Here is a 19,090-nt window from a genome sequence, read left to right as displayed (position 1 = left end):
ATTGAACAACGCCCTGTGCCCAACAGGCACTTTCTGCTGGAGCACCCCAGCACCCAGCAGAAGCAAAACCTGTCCTGGTTTCATTCGAGCCTGAATTTGTCGACTTCCAACTCCTGCATCTCATTTATGACTTTCGCAGCAGCCTCAGACTCTAAATTAGCAAAGTAAACACACATCTTCAAGCATGGCTTTAACAAAACAAACCAAAACACTTTGAACATGGCCTTACGGTTCATGGCAGGCTAGGCAGGTATTTGATGATACACCCCTGAACTATGTCCTAGGTAAGAGCATGCTTTGGCTCATCTGATCTGGTTTGTCTTCAACATGCCCCTGGCAACTCCAGCCTCCACTGGAAAATTTGACAGGCGGGACAGGAGTTAAAGCCAGCAGACTGAGAAGATTATTTTTCAGGAAATAATCCTTGGTTGGAGGGGGAAGGGTTTGGGAAGGTTGGAGCCCATGCCGTTGCAATAAAATTAGGTTTCCCAGAGGCACTCCATGGGGTGGAGAAGCAGGTGCTTTGGTGGTGTCCCATGGGAGCCGGGCACAGCTCCATCCTCACCAGCACAGCTCCATCCTCACCAGCACAGCTCCATCCTCACCAGCACAGCTCCCTCCTCACCAGCTCAGCTCCATCCTCACCAGCTCAGCTCCATCCTCACCAGCACAGCTCCATCCTCACCAGCACAGCTCCCTCCTCACCAGCTCAGCTCCATCCTCACCAGCACAGCCCCATCCTCACCAGCTCAGCTCCATCCTCACCAGCACAGCTGCATCCTCACCAGCTCAGCTCCATCCTCACCAGCACAGCTGCATCCTCACCAGCTCAGCTCCATCCTCACCAGCACAGCTGCATCCTCACCAGCTCAGCTCCATCCTCACCAGCACAGCTGCATCCTCACCAGCTCAGCTCCATCCTCACCAGCACAGCTCCATCCTCACCAGCACAGCTCCATCCTCACCAGCACAGCTCCATTCTCACTAGCACAGCTCCATCCTCACCAGCACAGCTCCCTCCTCACCAGCTCGGCTCCATCCTCACCAGCTCAGCTCCATCCTCACCAGCACAGCCCCATCCTCACCAGCTCGGCTCCATCCTCACAGGGCAGCCCAGCCTCAGCCAGGGCGAGCAGGTCACGGGAGACTGACAACGATCAGATTGACTAAGGGAACGTCTAGCAGAATAATTTTTTAGAAAGACGTTTTTTAATATCTTCAAAACTGATGATGCGACCAGGGTTTGGTCTTTTTTTCCTGGTTGTTAATTAAAACCTCTCTCAGACAGAAGCAGTTTTCAGCCCATGACTTGAAAGAGGAATTGAACCTCCCTTCAGAAGTCCCTGGAAGTCCTCACAAAGGAAGGGCAGTTGTTCTCCCAGGCTGGAATACCTTGCCTCAGCTTTCATCTTGGCATGAAATGCATTAATCGCTCTTTTTCACCTATAATAATGTAAGCAAGAAGTGCCTAATAAACAGTCCTCATCCTCTGATGCTCAGCAATGAGCCATATGGCACACACATCAGGGAAGATTAGCGATTAGACAGGGGTTGAATTCTCAGTAATATGCTTACAGTACAAAAATAGGCTAGCAAGAGACTGCAACAGCCCCTCTTTGTATGCTCATTTTGCACTAGCAAGGAATGGGAATTTTCCTAATTTTGCTTCTGTGGCTACCACTTCATACTGGATATAAAGGAATTTCTGGTTGAACAGCAGAGCTCAGACAAGATGTCATTATTTAAGAACTGATTATATTTATGAATTGCATAGAAACACTCCAAAGGACATTATGAAAGGCAATTGTGTGCTTTTGATGGCCACTTGCTAGGATTAAAAGAAGATTATTTATTTTTCACAAGTATGAGCTGTATAACTTTTAAACCACTCTGGCATTGCAGGTATAAACTGATCCTGGGAAGTGGTTGCTTATTTTAGTTGTGTGGATATTATTTCTTAAGAATTTCCCTAAAGGTGTTTGCTGACGACCATCTCAGCACTGCAGCCATCCCGCTGGGGACAGAGAACAGGCAAAAAGCGTGGGAAGGAACACTTGGTGCAACCCGTATCATAAAGACAGAGATCGCCAAACACACCAGCACAGGAAACACCAACTGCTAGAGAAGTCTCTCATAAACTTCATGTGTTTATAGTACAGTGTGCTGTAATTGAGGAGAAAAAGCATTTTTAACTGATATACAGAGGACAAGAGTATTAGAACTACTGAGTGCATTTTTTTTGTGTTTTAAATATTGAATAGGTTGTATTTGCTTCAATATCTTGCTTATCAATTATGGTGAGAATAATTTCTACTTCCCAAAGACCCAAATCTTTATGAAAAGCATTATGAATCTGATCTATTTGAAATGCAGCTCTAAAACACAACAAATATAAACTCTCTCTCAAAGACATTTCAATCTAAATAACTCTTATGACGATTTTCATGCTAAAATTGATCCATAAATGAACACGTTGTTCTTGTTGTTTATGTTATCCTACAAATGCTGTGTCAGGACCAGCTTGTCTCTGTATGTTTGGTGACAATAGAAGTAATGTGCCATTGCATAATTATGTTATGTTTGTCTTCTAGGCTGGCATGGCAGCCTTTTTCCCAACACCTGGATCGTCCCATGGGCTCTCTTGGACTGGTTTTTCCCAGACCTCATCCCAGTCTGGTTTCTCCCTGGGGGCTCAGCACCAGGACCCACCTGGCTCCTCAGCACCAGGACCCACCTGGCTCCTCAGCGCTGCACCAGCCACCCGCCACAATCTCTTTCTTTCTTTTTTTAATGACCGATAGTTCACACGCATCAAACTTGCACTGGGTGGGTGCAGCACTTTTAATACATCTATGTTACCCTCTTGTATATGGTCTTATTTACATGAGGTTAAATAAGTTAATTGAAAACAAAACAAACAACAAGCAAACAAACAAAAAAAATCCCAACAAAGCAGATGCTGCAAAATGAGCCATGATCAGAAATACGGCCACAGCGAGACAGTGTAATGTATTATTCCAGATATTCCCCACTTACCAGAAATTTTCAGCTGTGGGAAGCCTTTGAACACCTCTACTCTGAATATTTCCCTGAGTCCGTTTTTCCTGTGACAGGAGCCCTGCTGCCCCGTCTCCTCTGGGAACACTTCACCCCTGGGCACGGGCACAGGGCTCCAGCACTTCAGAGTGGACACAAGGCAGGAACACCCTCCAAAGAGCAGACACCAAAGCACGTCTTACCAAAAAATGTGAAACTCAAGTGCAGTCTCACAGCTCTCGTCTCACCTGCTGCACTGCAATATAGCCTGTCTCCTCCTGGGCTGATGCATGAGCCCCAGCGTGATCCTGCAGCACCCCAGAAACCCCCAAAAATGCATTTCTCATGGCTTGTACCCTGACTCTGCTGTCAGTGCTCTTCCTCTGAGTGGGTGCAGCAGGTGAAAGTGATGCACAGGGGACAGACCTTCAGTCACTCATGAGGATCTAGTTCTCAAGTGACCATCATCGCCAAGGGCTCCTCAGCTGCATAACCCAGGTCCTGTGCCACCACACGGTACCTCACCACCCCAGCCACGCTGGGACGTGTGTGCTAAGGAGTCAACTGGTGTCCTTAGAGTCCCCACACTCCTGGGAGTCTGCAGGGCTAGAGACTGTATTTGTGGATCTTAATCCCTAAGGGAAAAAATAAATCTCTGCTATTCTAGGCCAACATGGGCACTTGGTTATGACATTTGTGACATGGACGCTTTATGCATAACTTTATCCTACAAAGACCATAATGACAACCTTTGGAGGAATGCTGGTGAGGCCACCTGATGTTGACACTGTCCCCTGGCCTATGCTGCAGAAGTCTCTGTAGAACTCCCCAGCAAGTGGTGGCAGCTCTTGTCACCTTCTTGTCATGAATCAGGTCCACGCAGAAGTAGATGTGCACAGGACATGAGAAACCTCACAGCTATGACACCAGCCTGATCTAGGAATGAAACACGTTTTAACTTGCAAACATGCAACATCCACCCCAGGCTTTTCGACCCCACCACAGACACGAGGGACAGGAAGGGGTTCCCAGGCAGGTCCTGACTGCTTCATGAATGATTCATAAGGAACACTGTAAACTCAAAGTAAATGCAACATGGTTTATTTGAGGTTGAAATAAATTACAACTGTAAAGCATAATTTATTGCTTTATAAATTGTCTGCTCTTAAAAGGCATTAATATCAAACATAAACAAAACAAAGACACATTCAATTAGCAGTTCAGTTCTCTTAAGCTTCATGAACGGCTCAGTAGGGGGATTTCATTCTGTATGTGATTGAAATCTCTGATCACAGGCTCATAAACTTGACTTTGACATGCATTATCATTCAGACATGTTGAGGGGACTGTAGATGTGTTCATTTCCTTTAGGATATAACTTTTATTGCAATTTTTCCCAAAACATCCCATTGAATACGCGTTCATTCTTCACTCAAATACAAATCCCACTGGTTTCAAAAAACTACTTTAAAAGGTATGTGGGGTTTTCTACCCCTGCAGAAGGAGGGCTTCCAAGTCTAAAACAGAAATGAGTCTGGTCCCAAAACTAAGTGGAAAAGAAACTCCTCCTACACTAAAATACTGAAATCCCACGCACAAAAAATATTTCCTCCCATGCTGAGATTCTTGCAAAAAATCCCAACATTATCTGAATGAACTGGATACTTCATATTTTTATTGTATAGCTACTCCATGTCTGATACTGGTATGAATTTTGGTCAGCACCTGTACTCCTCGAGGATGCAGGATCCTCTAGGATCCCTGCAAGCCCAGCCTGCCTCAAGTCCTGGGGGACGAGGGGGTCCTCACTGGAGGCTGGGTTCATGGAGAACATTGCTCATTTGCCGCCCTGAATCCATAGATGCTGTGACACGAGCTGGATCCTGCTAGCTCCAGCAGAAGGAAGGCCAAAAAGCCACTTTCTCAGTATCCAGGGGAGTCACAGCTCCTGAAGGCCAGACAGGAATGAATGTGGACAAGCAGCTCTCATTGCACCAAGAAAAAGGATTTCCCCAAGGTATCGGCCCTGCTCTGCCCCTCTCGCACTGAGCAGAGAGCGTGCAGCTCTGCTCTGCTTCCCACCTTAGTCCGAAGCTGCACAAAGTGAGCTGGCTTATGCCCTGCATTACACCAGAGGTGCAACTCTCCAACAAGAGACCCCCAATTCAACTGGACCTTGGAACAAGTTAGAAAGTTTGCAGATAAAATCTCCAGGGAAGTTTCTCTTCCAGCCACAAAACTAACTTTAAAAATAATGAGCCACCAGTACAGAAAATCCTTCTACAACTGGCTCGGTGTTATTCAGAAAGTTTCTATTTAAAGTCTCTTTTCATACTGGCCTCCAATGCTCTTGTCATGTCTACAAGAAAGTAAATAGCTGAGTGAGATGCTAGGATATTTTACGGTGTATTACTGAATGGGAATGGTTAACTCTGTTACTGGATCCAAGAAACGTATCAAACTTCAGGGAAAGCACTATTACATTGATGTGATTTCAGTTTCGTTAATGTTTCATGAGCAATGTACGTATCAAATATTTTTTGCATAATCTCATTTGAAAAGCAGTGAACAAACTTTCTTTTTCTAAACACAGTTTCCTCAGAAGATGTGTTTCTATTGTGCCATGAGGGACGGACAACTTTGATCTGTGTGAGGTGGCGCAGCCCATTTCAGGTGCTGCACTTGCCCACGATGGCTCCCAACAAGCCAAGTGCCATGGCAGGGCCCTGGTGGGAGGCCGAGTGCCTGCAGGCCACACCTGGAGCTGTGCCGAATTGGGCCAGCTGTTCAGCACTGTTCAGTGTCCTCATTCAGGGACTGGACAACCCTTGTTTAGCTCCCAGCCACATGGTAAAGCGCCTAACGGGGGGACAGGGAACACTGGTGCCCTTTCCCCCCTCAGCTCCTGCCTCACGAGAGCCTTGTGGCGAGGTGGACACGCTGCAGCTGGGACAAGGGCATGCACACACTGCGTGCCTGATTCATCACCATCTCCGAGAAACATAACTCAGAAATGTGCAAAATCATCACTCATCTCATTTATGCTCACCAAGAACAGATTCTTGGCTGACTTCTTTTTTTCCTTAGCAGTTCTGATTTTTTCTTTGAAGATGAGAAAGAGGAAAGTAAGCCTTCAGGGAGAGGGACAAGCAGAAACACTCGCAAATTAAAATGCATGCACACGTCATCCACCACAGCAGTGACCTCCAGTCTGCACTTTACAACACAACGTCTGATTATCTTGAACCTTAATTTCTCATCCCTTTCAAAGGTTCCCAAAAGCATTCCTTTCTGGGTCAGCGAGACATCCCACGGGACTCTACAGAGAAAACTAATGGGAGGAACAAACTGTTGTAACGCGGACAAGTTACAGGGTTACATTTAAGCCACAGACTCCAGAGGAGCAGGACCAGGAGCAGACTTATTCCATTTTCAGGTGGAGGTGCCACACCAAGCAGCAAGACGAGCACACAGAGAGAAGGAAGATGGGCTGATTGGTTAGTGCAGTGGGATGGGAATTGGCGGATGGAGTTAATTCACCTTACCCTTGGTTCTTGAAGCTATGAGAAAAAGGAAACAATTTCTATTCAAGGTGCTCAAACATTACCAGCTCAGCAAATACCCCAAAATATTTCTCCTCTCTTAACAGTTCTCAGCAGCTTATGCATTGCCTCTCTCAGACTAAGCACACCAGACAGACATCTTCTAACAAATCACACTTCTAGGGAAAAAAGAACCAACAATCTTCAGGACTGCTACATCTCTGCTAAGGCTCATTTACCACCTGAAAGCTCCTGATCTTCCCTCCTGAGCTGCCCATTTGCAGTCAGAGAGAGCAGATCAGGAGCTCCATTCACATTTTTATTTCTAATTCACTGGTTTTTGCCTCCAGCAGGGCACTCAGGCCAGCACTGTCTTTGGAGTTTCAGCTTAAAGCCCTGACTGACTGGGGACCAGGTTCCTACTGAACTGAAATGCAGATGGGACCATTAGTGAATGCATCTGAAAGCAAAGCTGTTAACTGCTGCGTTTACTCACTGGTAGAGCAGGGTTCTGCCACTTTACCAAAAGAGGGCAGGCATATTAATTAGTGGTTACAACATACTTTAACTTTTCACAGACCTTTATAAGTGCTGAGCACTTTAACTGGCAGGACAGCCATGCCTGAGAATTCAGTGTATTGTGAAAACTGACATTTTCCTCTCCTACAGTCCTTCAGTCACAAAGCATCCCATGGAACAAACAAGTGTCTATATTGTCACTTTACCAAAGGAGGAACTCGGTCAAAGATGGACACAGGTTGGATCACATGAGTAACTCAGTCAAGCAGAGACTAAGTCACTTGGTGCCAGGCCCAGTGCTCCATTCACGCACCAGACGTTACTAAATAGGGGATACAACAATCCCCCAAAGGAACTGATGCATCATGAAGTGCGAGGAGCCTCTGAAGCTACGCATAAAGGCATAAAGTACAGCACAAGTATATTACATGTTTAGCTCTATCTCTGCTGCTCTGTCACGAGGGCAGTGAGTTGCTGGGACGGTCGTCTTCTGATCAGCCTATTATGTTATTTCCTATGAAAATGCAGGTAAAGGTGTGTATGCGACTCAGTAGTGGATTTGGTTTTACATGGGCTGAAAGAATGTTTTTTATACCCAAATGAGACTTTTGTATGCGTCTGCATACTCACCCGGACGCTGCCTCTGCCGCGCTCCATGCCCGCGTTTCATGCCAGGTTTGCTCTGTGTAGCGGGCATTTCATACGCACACAGAGACCTGGTACAAGAGCACATTCTGCAGGCTGGGTCTCAGGCAAAAATTCACCTACAAAACCTAAGTGTGTTGGTAGTTTTTTTGCAGTGAATCGGGCTTTCACTAGGAATTAACATAAGCTGCAATGACTAATCTTATACTCTGTGCACTTGCTTATTTTCTTTTCACAGTTCAACCACTTTCTTCCATAATACTAAAATGCTAAAGTCTTACATAGCATTCAGAGCATTATTTTCTGCTGGCTGTGTTTCTCTATGCTATCACAATGCATGCAAAGGATAATGGCTGAATTTGTAATGCTTTTAACTAAAAAAATACTTTTTAAAACATAAAACATAAATTATCTATTCCTCTTTGTCCATTGTTTTAAGCACCGAGTCTTCTCCCAAGATTTTACACAGTTCATTCAGTCTCTGCTGCATTTTAGGAATTCCTGCAAGCTGGGATTCCAGTCTCTGTTTTTCCTCACTCAGTGACAAACGGATGGCGGTGTCCAACTGCTCGAAACGCCAGCCGCCTTGCCCGTCAAACTGCAGCAAGTGACTGTGGTACTTCCTGCAGCAGAAATTAAAACATTAGTAACGGCTCAGGGAACAGATGGTTCGTTTTTGGACGCAAATTGGGATGTCTGCATCTCTTTTCAATGGTGTCTCTCAGGAACCTGAGAGCTTCCCAGTTTTGGATCACTGGGTAAGACTTTTTTTGCAGTGACTCATAATCCCAGGACACTCTTTTGTAAGGAATTTGGGTATTTCAAAGCGTGACACCAGGACCTCCCCAGGCCACCCAGGTCCATCCAGCAGACAAGGCTCCCTTCTACCCCAGGAATGCTAATCCCAGTTGATTTTATTGACCTCAATTTCTGAGAGACGTTTTACCTCCTTAGCAGAAAATACATTCAGGCAAGCACGGTGCACCTGATGCTACTGATAAAACTCCAGTTTGTTCAAATTGCACCTCAGTTTGTTCCTCTGCATCTTATAAGGTTGGCTAAAGAAACCTCCAGACCAAAAACACGGTTCAGTTTGCAAGGGGCCAAACCAAAAAGGTCTGTGTAGGAGTCACAGATCTTTCAGTGAGTATCAGGGTGTGCGCACCGAAAATATTCAAAGGTGTACATGTGGAGTTTGTCAAGATCTGACAAGACATTTATCAGGAGGTGCAAGAGGAACAGCAAAGCTCCCTCAGAGCTGATGGTATGACACTGTAATTTATCACTATAAATTACAAAAGATGAAAAGCATCCTAAAACAGTGATTATAAATCCCATTCAAGGAATGTGACAGTTTAATAAACTCAACAGCATATGACATGGGACTTAAAAGGGATTCAACTCCAGGCCTATATTCACCACTTCTTGCATATTATTCTCTGTGACTACAAATGCTTAGCTTATCTCTCTGGTTTTCCCCCACTAAAAACCAAAAAAATTAGGCCGCTAAGATAGATAATTGAGACACCTAGTGTTTTCAGTCTCTTGATTAAAAGAACAAATAGTTCCTGGTATAATCTTGAGGAGGATAAAACAGCATGTGAAGCTGGTTTTTGTTAATGCACTACAGTCCTTGCGGAAGTATACCTAAGTTAAAGGCATTTGATGCTTGTTTCTAAATACTCAGCACTTCTGTTTACTTCCCCAGAACCCCATAAATCACCAGATTTCTGATAATTTCAGTAATACTGTGCAGGTTACAAGAACAATTCCAAACCTTGTGAACAGCCCTAGTACTAGGAAACAAGAAATGTCAACAGGAAACTGAACTCAAAAGATCTTTCTCACAAGTGCTTCTGTATAACTTTCCTCTGCTTCACCATCATTATTTATAGGTGAGATGCTCTCAAATAACTGTCTTCTTGAGCAGTGGCTTTAAAATACAGCCAAACTTTAAAAAAAAGTAAACACAACATTCTTTTTAAGCGTAATTTAAATTATTTTAAGACCAAATGTGTATGTGACATCTTTTTCCTATCACAATATCCATTTTTTCTTAACATTTAAGTCCTGATCCAACAAAAGCCATTTCCACTGTCACAATCTACACAGAGGAAGGAGGAATGCTGAGGAAACCATGTTTTTTTCAGAGAAGCAGACACTGATACAATTTCTTTTCTGAGAGGCAACAGACTGGTAATGGATTTTTTGTCATCAGTTCGAAAAGAGCAAACAATCTGACAGTAGAGATCAAGGAGTTCAGAACAAATAGTCTCTGCTAATGTCAGCTTATACCTTCTTGATCTCCTTCTGCTCTTTAAAGTGTTTGGTTATTTTATGTATTCCGTAACTACATTTATTTCCTTTGAGGGACTCTTCCATATTTAGTACTCCTTTGCTAGAATTACGTTTATTAGAATTCCAATATTGCTTTTTTTTTAATAGTCAAATTTTGAAAGCTTACAAACCCTGCAGATAGAGGACACAACTAAGTTAAACTACCAGATGTTTTATTCCTATGGAAGAACGAAGAGCAGTTTAACCACTTGCCATATTTCCCATCTTCTCCCAAGCACTGGAAAACTTGTCCAGGACAGCTCATATATTTGTTACCTTTACAGAGTAATCTGGTGACGTCTGTTGAGGCTGCGGTGTGGTGGAGTAATTAACTGCCTCTTAGACACCTGCATGTTTCTATTAATAGTTTATAACCGAAACACATTTAAAAAAAATAAGTGGAAGGAATAAATACATGTCAAATAATGAAATAAATCAATGCTAACTGCATTTACATCACTATTATTGTAGATAAGTTATCTTAGAAAGTACAGTAGATATTGATTGAAGAACTGCCCTAGTACAAAGAATAAAGGCCAGTCCACTCCCTGTCAGAAAGCTAAAAGCAAGGACCATGACAAATCCCTGAACATACTTACCAAAGAGAAGGTCTGTGTGTTATAGAAAGCAGGGATATCCCAGCAGCTTTTGCAGCTTGGAATATCTTTCCTTCAACATCAATGCTTACAGCACTCGTGCATTCATCCAGCAAAGCGTATTTTGGCCTTTCAAAAGCAGATAAATAACATTACTCTTCTATGTTTTGGACAGTATTCCCATGCACAATGTTTAATTGAAAGAACGACAGAAAGGAGAAAGCTATTTTTGCCAGACAGCTGTCTCTCATGTACAGCTGGAGCTTCCATGCGTTATCCAGGTGCAGAACCAGCTTCCAGGGAAAATGGGTTTTACTTCCTGGTCCCTCTAAGTACACAGTGATCTAACTTCTATGATTCTAGTTTGATCTACTATTACTTTGTCCTGTCAACAAGTAGTGGTAGCTACAGCCAACTCGGGAACTTTCTATGCAGTGCTGTGTATGGCTGGGCTGTCTTTACATGCCTGCAGCCTCCAAAACCAAAAGGTTTGGAGCTTGGTGCTCAAACTCCCACAGTCTCTGCAACGGTCCACCAGACTTCTGCAATATTAGCAGGACAGATGCAGGGAAGGTGTTTGTGCCCAGGATGCTAAAGAATGGAATATCTGGAAAACGTAATGCTCTGTTGCCAAAAGCAAAGTAAAAAGCATTTCCCAAACTAAAAGCAGAGCTTCTATGAATAATCTACAAGGCTGTGGTCCTACGCAACTGTCTAGCAATATCGCATGGAGATTGCAGTCTACTACTGGTCAAATTATTACAGCAAACCTGCAAAACTCTTCCTGATTTTCAGATGCTACTTAAAGAACAAATCAATATGCTTACTTATGGTAAAACATCCGAGCCATTCCCATCCTTTGTTTTTCTCCTCCTGATAAGACATCTTTCCAATCCATGATGGCATCCCAGCCTTTAAATAAAATGCAAACAAAACACATCAAGACAATGTAAGTTTATGAAGGAAATGCAACTTCACTTGCAACATCGCTGCAATTTGCAACCAAAATCGTAGAGAGCATTTCCACTGCAGAGGAGACAGCTCAGGGTTCTGGATCACATCTTCTGAAATACTCAATGCCTTTTGAGTAGCACTCAACTGGAAAAATGTCCCAAATATCATGTCAAGTTTGAAAGCAGAATTTAACCCCCTTGGTCATGTAGGTATTGCTAAAAAACCTTACTTACCATCTATTTGAAAAAATATCCCTTACCTGTTTGTTTTATAGAAGAATTTGCTATTCCTTCTTGAAAAGTGTGCGTGGAAATTTTAAAACAAATTCAAAGAAAGTGTAAAAACCATCAAGAGGAGCACTGGACTCCACTCACTACTATAGGCAAGGAGTTACTGTCAGCAAACTCAACAGAAACCCATGCAGACACGTTCTGTGTGCACACACAAGCAGCCAACACACAGAACTGCACACAGACACGAGGATTTTCCCCAAACTTCCTGCTACCTTGTATTTAGAAATGTCCCACAACTATTGTAACACTGGCTATCCTTCTTTAATTTTCTACATGGCTTCTAGCTGATTTTTTTCTTCATCACTTCCAAATACATGCAATGGTAGTGTGATGCATCTTATCCACAATGTTACAGCGAACAGGTGTTTCTTGTGAGTACTCTGGAGTGATTAATGCCCATTAATGAGAAACTTCAAATACCAAATCACCCCATGGAAAATAAGTTTTCAATCAAATAATTCAGATGGATAGAGTAGCAAGATATATGAACTCTGAAAATGAATAATGTGGATGCAAAAAACAATCTGATGTTTGTCTCAATAGATCATCTGTTCTGAGACAGGCAGCTGGAGTGGGGCCAAGTGAGGAACAGAACATTTTTCCAAATCAGCCCAGAAGCACTGTAACTAAAAAAATTAACAACACAACCAAACCCCCTTTTCTGCCACTGCCCACCTGAAAAGAAACATTTGCCAGAAAAGGCTACAAAGAAGGTCAAGCGAGCGGGGGGGCCGTGTCACTTCTGACACCTGCCCAAAGGTGAGACGCTGGGGCTTGTGAAGGTGCAGGCGGCTGGGGAGCGCTTGGCGCTGCACCAGGGCTTGCTCAGTCTGAACAAAGCCTCAGTGAAGCATCTAGTGAGATGTTCTGTGACTGAAAACAGGAACTGATAATGCTAGCGACTGAATTTCAACTATTTTCAATACGTAAAATTGTAAAATACAATGTCAAGATATTTTTAATGTATGTGTGTAGAGTCAGATTTAAAACACAGGCATGAACACAGCAGAAATACATCACCTTTACTCATCCTATTGTTTTCCCTTAGCTTCCTTCCATTCTGGTTTAAGGATCCCAGTGGGTACCTCCCGGGGGCACACACAGGGCTTTCTATGGCGGGCTCCTAGCAAAGACGGAGTTGTGTAACAATTAACTGAATCACCCCATGGATGAACTCTCGCAAAGGGAACAGATCCACAGAGGCTGCTGCTGCTGCTGAGCAGCCTGTGTGCCAGGACCATATAGATTGCTGGAGTGCCACTTCACTGACACCTCCAGCTTCCAAAAAGGCCAGTAAAGCACCTGGAGTGCTCCTTTTGGCAACCAGTACTAAGGGCAAGGGATGGGAATGGTCCTTCATGAAAGCTGTAGAATACAATGTCCAGGCTGCTGTTTATATTCTGTTCTTTTTAAGCTGAGAATATAGATGAGCTCCAGGGACCTGGATCTGCACTAGGGTGTGAGTGGGTGTGCAGTGCCTGGGGAAGCTGTGCCTGCAACCATCCAACTGCTTCTAGATCAGCTGATTCATAAAGACTTACTAAAAGACTAAAAGGGAATGAAGTTCAAGAAGTAGCATCACCTTGTCAGCAAAACCATGCTATTATTTCTTCTAAAGGTGTAAGATTTAGCCTCTATTTACCAGGATACAATGGCCATCTCTGTGGTCACTTCAAGTTGAGATACTAACTGAATATTAAGTGTCTTGTCTCTTCCTCCCTAGCCCTCTGGCTTAACTTTCCTATTTGCCACCTGGAATATCTCAAACAACAGATAAGGAAGGATCTGTTTAATATTCTCTTTTAAAAATTATTTTCTGATGCTGAACAATTTCCTCTGAACACATAGCCATTGTAACTCACAATAAACTGACTCCCTGCTGTGCACTAACAATAAGGCACCTGCTTGTTTCTCTTTTCTTCCTGCTGACACGGCACAGGTCAGTGAAGGTCGTTAGTGTTCTGAAAATATCAGCCACGTCTGTGTCTTACGCCACCCAAAGTTACATCCACTTTGCAAATGAAGAAATGAAATGGCTTGTCTGTGAACACAGCACAAATCTCTGAGCAGGTACAAATTTAATCCTGGCTTTCAGAGTCCAAATTCCTTGCCCAGCTTCTTGTTACGTGTAGCCTTTTATTGCACATGGCATGATGTAAATGTGATGAACAGTGCATGTCACAAAATGCCTTTTGCAACCAGTAAAAGAGCACGAGTACTGTGCTGGGACAGAGTAACAGCAGAAGAAATATATACAGCTGTCAGCAGAAACTAGTGATACCCTTATGATGCCTGCATTTTATTTTCTTGCATGGTTTCTTTTATAATTCCTTTTACCTCAAATTTCTGAAGGAAAAAGCAAGCTACATTTGACAACAAAAAAAGGGTTACACCTGGGGTCTGTAGCCCTGTGCATTCTTCATCCTTGCGAATCCTCACAATTACATGCAAGACAGAGCATTCAGCTGCCATAAAAAGATAGGCTTTAAAGTTCCTTTTCCAGATCTACCTTCCAATGCACCTCTTCAGACACGGACTGGAGTGTTACAGCTCCATGACAGAAGGAAGGCAGCAAACTACAGCCAGAGTCCACCCCTGGTGAGCGTTTGAACATGGAGGCCTCTTGCACAGCCTATGTCCCCAGGCAGTTGTCAAAATGGAAGAGAGCCCGGGTGCTGAGCAGGATGAATATGCAAGGACAATCCTTAGCTGAGGAACAAAGAGACCATCAACTGCCTGAGCCTCAGCTCAGCATGACACTGCAGGGATTTGTGTCTCCAGATTTCAGAGCCACTGGAAAAGCTGGCAGAGTGCTCCAGAGCTCCTGCTGGTTCCAGTAACAAAAGCAAATCCAGGGCTAAACTGATCAGATGAAAGAATCTCAGAGAAGGGAAATGTGCTTGTCTCTGTGTTCACATGTGGCCTAGCACAAAGATTCCCTGGACAAGACCCAAAGATATGACAAATGTGCAAAACAATGAGGAATAATTATAATCTGGGGTGCTGAGAAACCATAAACAGGTTGAACTTGTTCAGTAATGTCATCAGCCCCAACCTGACGGGTCTGGTCATGCATTCAGCGTGCTGCTACACGTACTCTCTCATGTGACGGGCTATCAGCAGCCTAAGGCTGCATCACGACTGACACTTGCTAAATACACACAGATTTTCAACGCAGGTCAAAAAGCAACCAATTTATAGGTATCTACTGCACATCTCTGCACTATTACCCATGACTTTTGGACACGTCTTTTCACCACCAATATCGAATACAACCTTCTTTGCTACCCTCATTTTGTATGATGATATTTTTCTGGTAGAGCTAGTAACTTTGCAGGTATTGATGGGGGCACCTTATTGATAATAGAAAGGAAAGCAATAAAATGGCATCCCTCTAATATCCAGCAGCTGAGAAAAGCATTGGTGTGGGCCTCAGTTGGGCAGAAATTCTGGCCCTGGCACCAAGGGGGACAATGGTCAGCAGCATCTGCACGGGGTTCTTCTAGGGCTTGGCCTGAGGGACATCAGCAAGGGTGGTGGTGGGGTGAAGGATTGGTGTTTTAGTGTATTCTGTTGCTACTGACTGAGAAAAGGCTCATGAGGGTAACACAGAAGCTAAACACCAAACTAGGTTACTTATTCTTGTAACCATTCTATTTAATTCTAACTGGGTCAAACATTATTGTAGGAAAAAGGAATTTCTGCCACTGGCAGCAACAAGAACAACGTCAGGCACTTCTTGGCTACTTTACACTTGGAGTCTGGTGACCCTTGTACTGATGCAATGTGGAAGCAATTCAGCTAAAGACAATAAAGTTATGCTGCGACAAATAAATTGAGTAAGAGTTGTGCGCTTTTGGCTCCATCTGGCTTTTTCATAACTGCCCACAGGGAGCAGAACTCAAAAACTGCACAACATCCTATCACACATGTGACACTGCTGGTCAATTAAAACAGAGCAGGGTCATGCCCTAAGGAGCCTGCTGTCTTGTAGAGGCTTAACACTGCAGGGGGTAGGTGCAAGGGGAAGAGACAGAGGGAAGGCTCTGAAGGAGAAGAGGATCTACAGAAAAAAACATTGAGGAATTATATTAGATTTCTATAGCTTAATGGCTGACACATAGCTCCATTCTTAGAACGGTTTATGGAAACAGTTCAAAACAGCATGGACATACCCCATATATCCACAAGAATCTGAATTATTAAAAATGGTTTCATTGATTTTTTTCAGATGTAGTGTATTTTACATATACTACATGTGCATATAATATATAAATAGAAACTTGATGGGAATTTTTCAGCAAAACTTTTTTCTATTGGAAAATGCCAGTGTTTGGCAACCATCAAAGCAGTTTGCAAAAAGGAAAAGGATGGTTTGGGGCAAACCCCTTGTTCTATAAAGCTTTATATGGGATTTTTTCATTATTTTGCAAAGAAAAATTCATTTTTTAATACAAATAATTTTAAAAATCTGTTTTTAATCAAAAGAATAAAGTAAAAGTGAGAATTACAAAGTAATTCAGCTATGTATAAACAAAAATTTCAACTGTTCACTTTCAACAAGTATTCCTCTGGCTTGCTTGTTCAAAAAAACAGAATATGAGTCTTCTTCCCAGAGTGGGGAAGCTCTAAATAATATGTAAGTATTTGAAATCCATGTAATGTGTCAAATCACATTTCACGGATTTCCTCTCTGCTTCTACCTTGGCACTTACCTCCTGCAAATGCTCGAGGAGTAATGGGAACAAGTAAGTGTATTATGGTCCTAAAAACTTCCTGGTATGCAGTAATCTCTCCCTCGTTTTCCGGCTTTGCCCACTTATGTCATTTTAGATTGCAAAGTCCCTAAGATACTTTTTTTTAAACATTTGTTTGCGCAGACTTCTGCACAGTGTGCCCTTATCCTGAGCGGAGTTTCAGTACAGCACCACTGAACATTAACCATGTCCTCTAGACATTTTACAGATTGTGTGTGCCCCACATGTGCAGTCGGGCAGGCAGAAGAGCAAGAATGAGGTCAGCAATAAATAGTTCATTTGGCACAGAAAGCAGAGCAAGACTGATCCAAACCTGGGGTTTCAGTTTGGCAATACTGAACGCTGACCCCGGCCAGCGGCATCTCGTACGTGCAGTGCATTAACTGCTCCATCACCAGTTCCGTGCTCCAGCTGCAGGGTTATAAACCACAACAATGTGCACTCAGGGACTTCTTGGGGAGATGGTTTCGGCCGCTGAGGGTCATGTGTTGTTCACTACATCTACATGCACCAGCAGGCTATGAATGCACATTCCACAGTGGCTTCTTGCCACTGACAATTTAACTGCTCCTCCTTTTCCAGCTCCTCACTCCAACACACCTGCTTGTTCTTCTGCAACTTAGGCACTTCACTTAGCGAAGCAACTCAGGAATACTAACAGGAATAGTTCTAACATCCCCGCAGGGAACAGAGGCCTTCTCTGCAATTATTCCAGTCACTGAGTTTAGCTCTCTGCCCACTTTTTCAATCCTTGTGTCATCATATCAGATCTGAATAACAATATGAATCAGAATGATGGCAGATTCTTATCTTCTATTGCAACTTAAGGGCCAACAGTCATTATTACATTCTTAACAAAGAAGCATTAACCCATGGAAAGAGAATAGTCTATCAAAAGCACTGTGAGGTAGAAAAGTATCCGTAGGTATACAATTGCTGCTGTGAATGATTACTACTCCCCACTCTGAAGTATGCAGAAAGGAAACCAGATGAGTGTCTGTGCACACTTAAAAAATACAATGTACCTTCTGCATTTTGAACAGAGCAACAGGCTGTCATCCAGGAATGGGAATTCACATGTTACCTTGTGATTCCCAATGGCTGAGGCATTTCTCTCTATTGTCAGAATGATCCTGAGAGACGCCAAGCACTTACTTTACAAGGCGATGCACCCAAAGCACCCTCTCAAAAAGGAGCACTGACAGCTGGCACAGAGAGGCAGGGTACATCCAGCACTCAGAATAACAGCTCCTTAGAGGGGTTTGAAAATCCTCCTTCTTCTCTCTGAATGTTACCAACTTTGTTCTCTGCCTGTTTTAAAAGCATAATGATGGGGAGGAAATTCAAACTAGAGATTAGTGGCCGGTGGGAACAGAAGGATGAAAATGATTGCTGTGCTTGGGACAAAAAGCCATGAAATGCTCCAGTTTCTTAGACACAAGAGAAGCCTTTAGCATCCTGATAGTTACTGTGCCAGTGTATTTACACTGTCCCTTACTATTAGGGCAAACAACACTGAGAACACATGGCAACAACAAATGGTGGATGGCAACACTCCACTGTCAGCCAGTGCCATTTGGTTATTTTTAACTTGTTCACCCTGGTGGTGTGCAACCAGATATTCCTTCCCATGGCACATAGTCCCGCTGATCCCACAGAGGTGAAAGTAGACCTGACTCTCCTTTCATTCATGTGCTTTCGAGTTAACGTACTCAGTGACATCACAAGGTTTTTCACAGGTTAAATTTTCTAAGGAAATGAAGGAAAGTCACAGATTGCACAATACCATGAAAAGACTGGCCATTACAAGAGAACAAGGATGTTTTGCTTGGGCATGGATTTACCAGGGAGGAGAGAAGCACTTAGCTCCTCTCCATCCATTAGCACCGGCAGAAACAACCACGTGGTTGTGCAGCTCCCACAACCAAAGGGTCTGGATGCGGTTTTGCCAAATCAGTAAGTAAAGGTCGGTCACACTAAGACACACACACGAGGAACAGATTTTGTAAAGCTTTTTACAAAAACAAGCAAATTACCTCCTTCTCTTTGAACTATGTGGTACAGATGAACCACATGCAGGATACATTCCAGATCTTTATCTTGGTAGCCTTTCTCATGCATGTCATCTACTGAGTCTGGATAGATGACTTGATCACGTAACGTTCCAATGGACATGTAGGGTCTGAAAAACAATACAGAGAAACCGGTAATCTGGGGCTGGCTCCAGCAAGTGCATCTTGCTGATGTTTTATGAGCAGAGTATAATACTTTAAACACCATGTTGCTAAAAACTGGATTCATCTGTGGGTGCATTGTGGGTGAATGATTTTCTAAACTTACCCTAGGGACAATGTATTGTTTTTATAGAAGCTGATTACAGCATAGCAACAGGGGTAGTATTAGCATAAAAC

At 43.4% G+C, this 19,090-nt stretch overlaps 1 protein-coding gene across 1 annotated transcript in view; it reads right to left on the bottom strand.

The window, feature by feature from the left end:
• Positions 1-4,115: 4,115 nt before the first annotated feature.
• The window catches only part of ABCD2 (ATP binding cassette subfamily D member 2), a 46,509-nt gene continuing 31,534 nt past the window's right edge, over positions 4,116-19,090 (bottom strand). The window contains exons 7-10 of the mRNA XM_082064444.1: positions 18,716-18,861; positions 11,503-11,587; positions 10,679-10,804; positions 4,116-8,365 (exon numbers count right to left, since the gene is read on the bottom strand). Of these exons, the coding sequence (XP_081920570.1) occupies positions 8,155-8,365; positions 10,679-10,804; positions 11,503-11,587; positions 18,716-18,861 (568 nt within the window). The 3' untranslated portion in view covers positions 4,116-8,154. The remainder of the gene's footprint in view (positions 8,366-10,678; positions 10,805-11,502; positions 11,588-18,715; positions 18,862-19,090) is intronic.

The sequence above is a fragment of the Streptopelia decaocto genome, assembly GCF_964273445.1.
Source record: "Streptopelia decaocto genome assembly, chromosome: 1".
Taxonomy (NCBI): domain Eukaryota; kingdom Metazoa; phylum Chordata; class Aves; order Columbiformes; family Columbidae; genus Streptopelia; species Streptopelia decaocto.
Note: the sequence above shows the minus strand (reverse complement) of the source record. Positions and strands in the feature narration are given on the sequence as shown.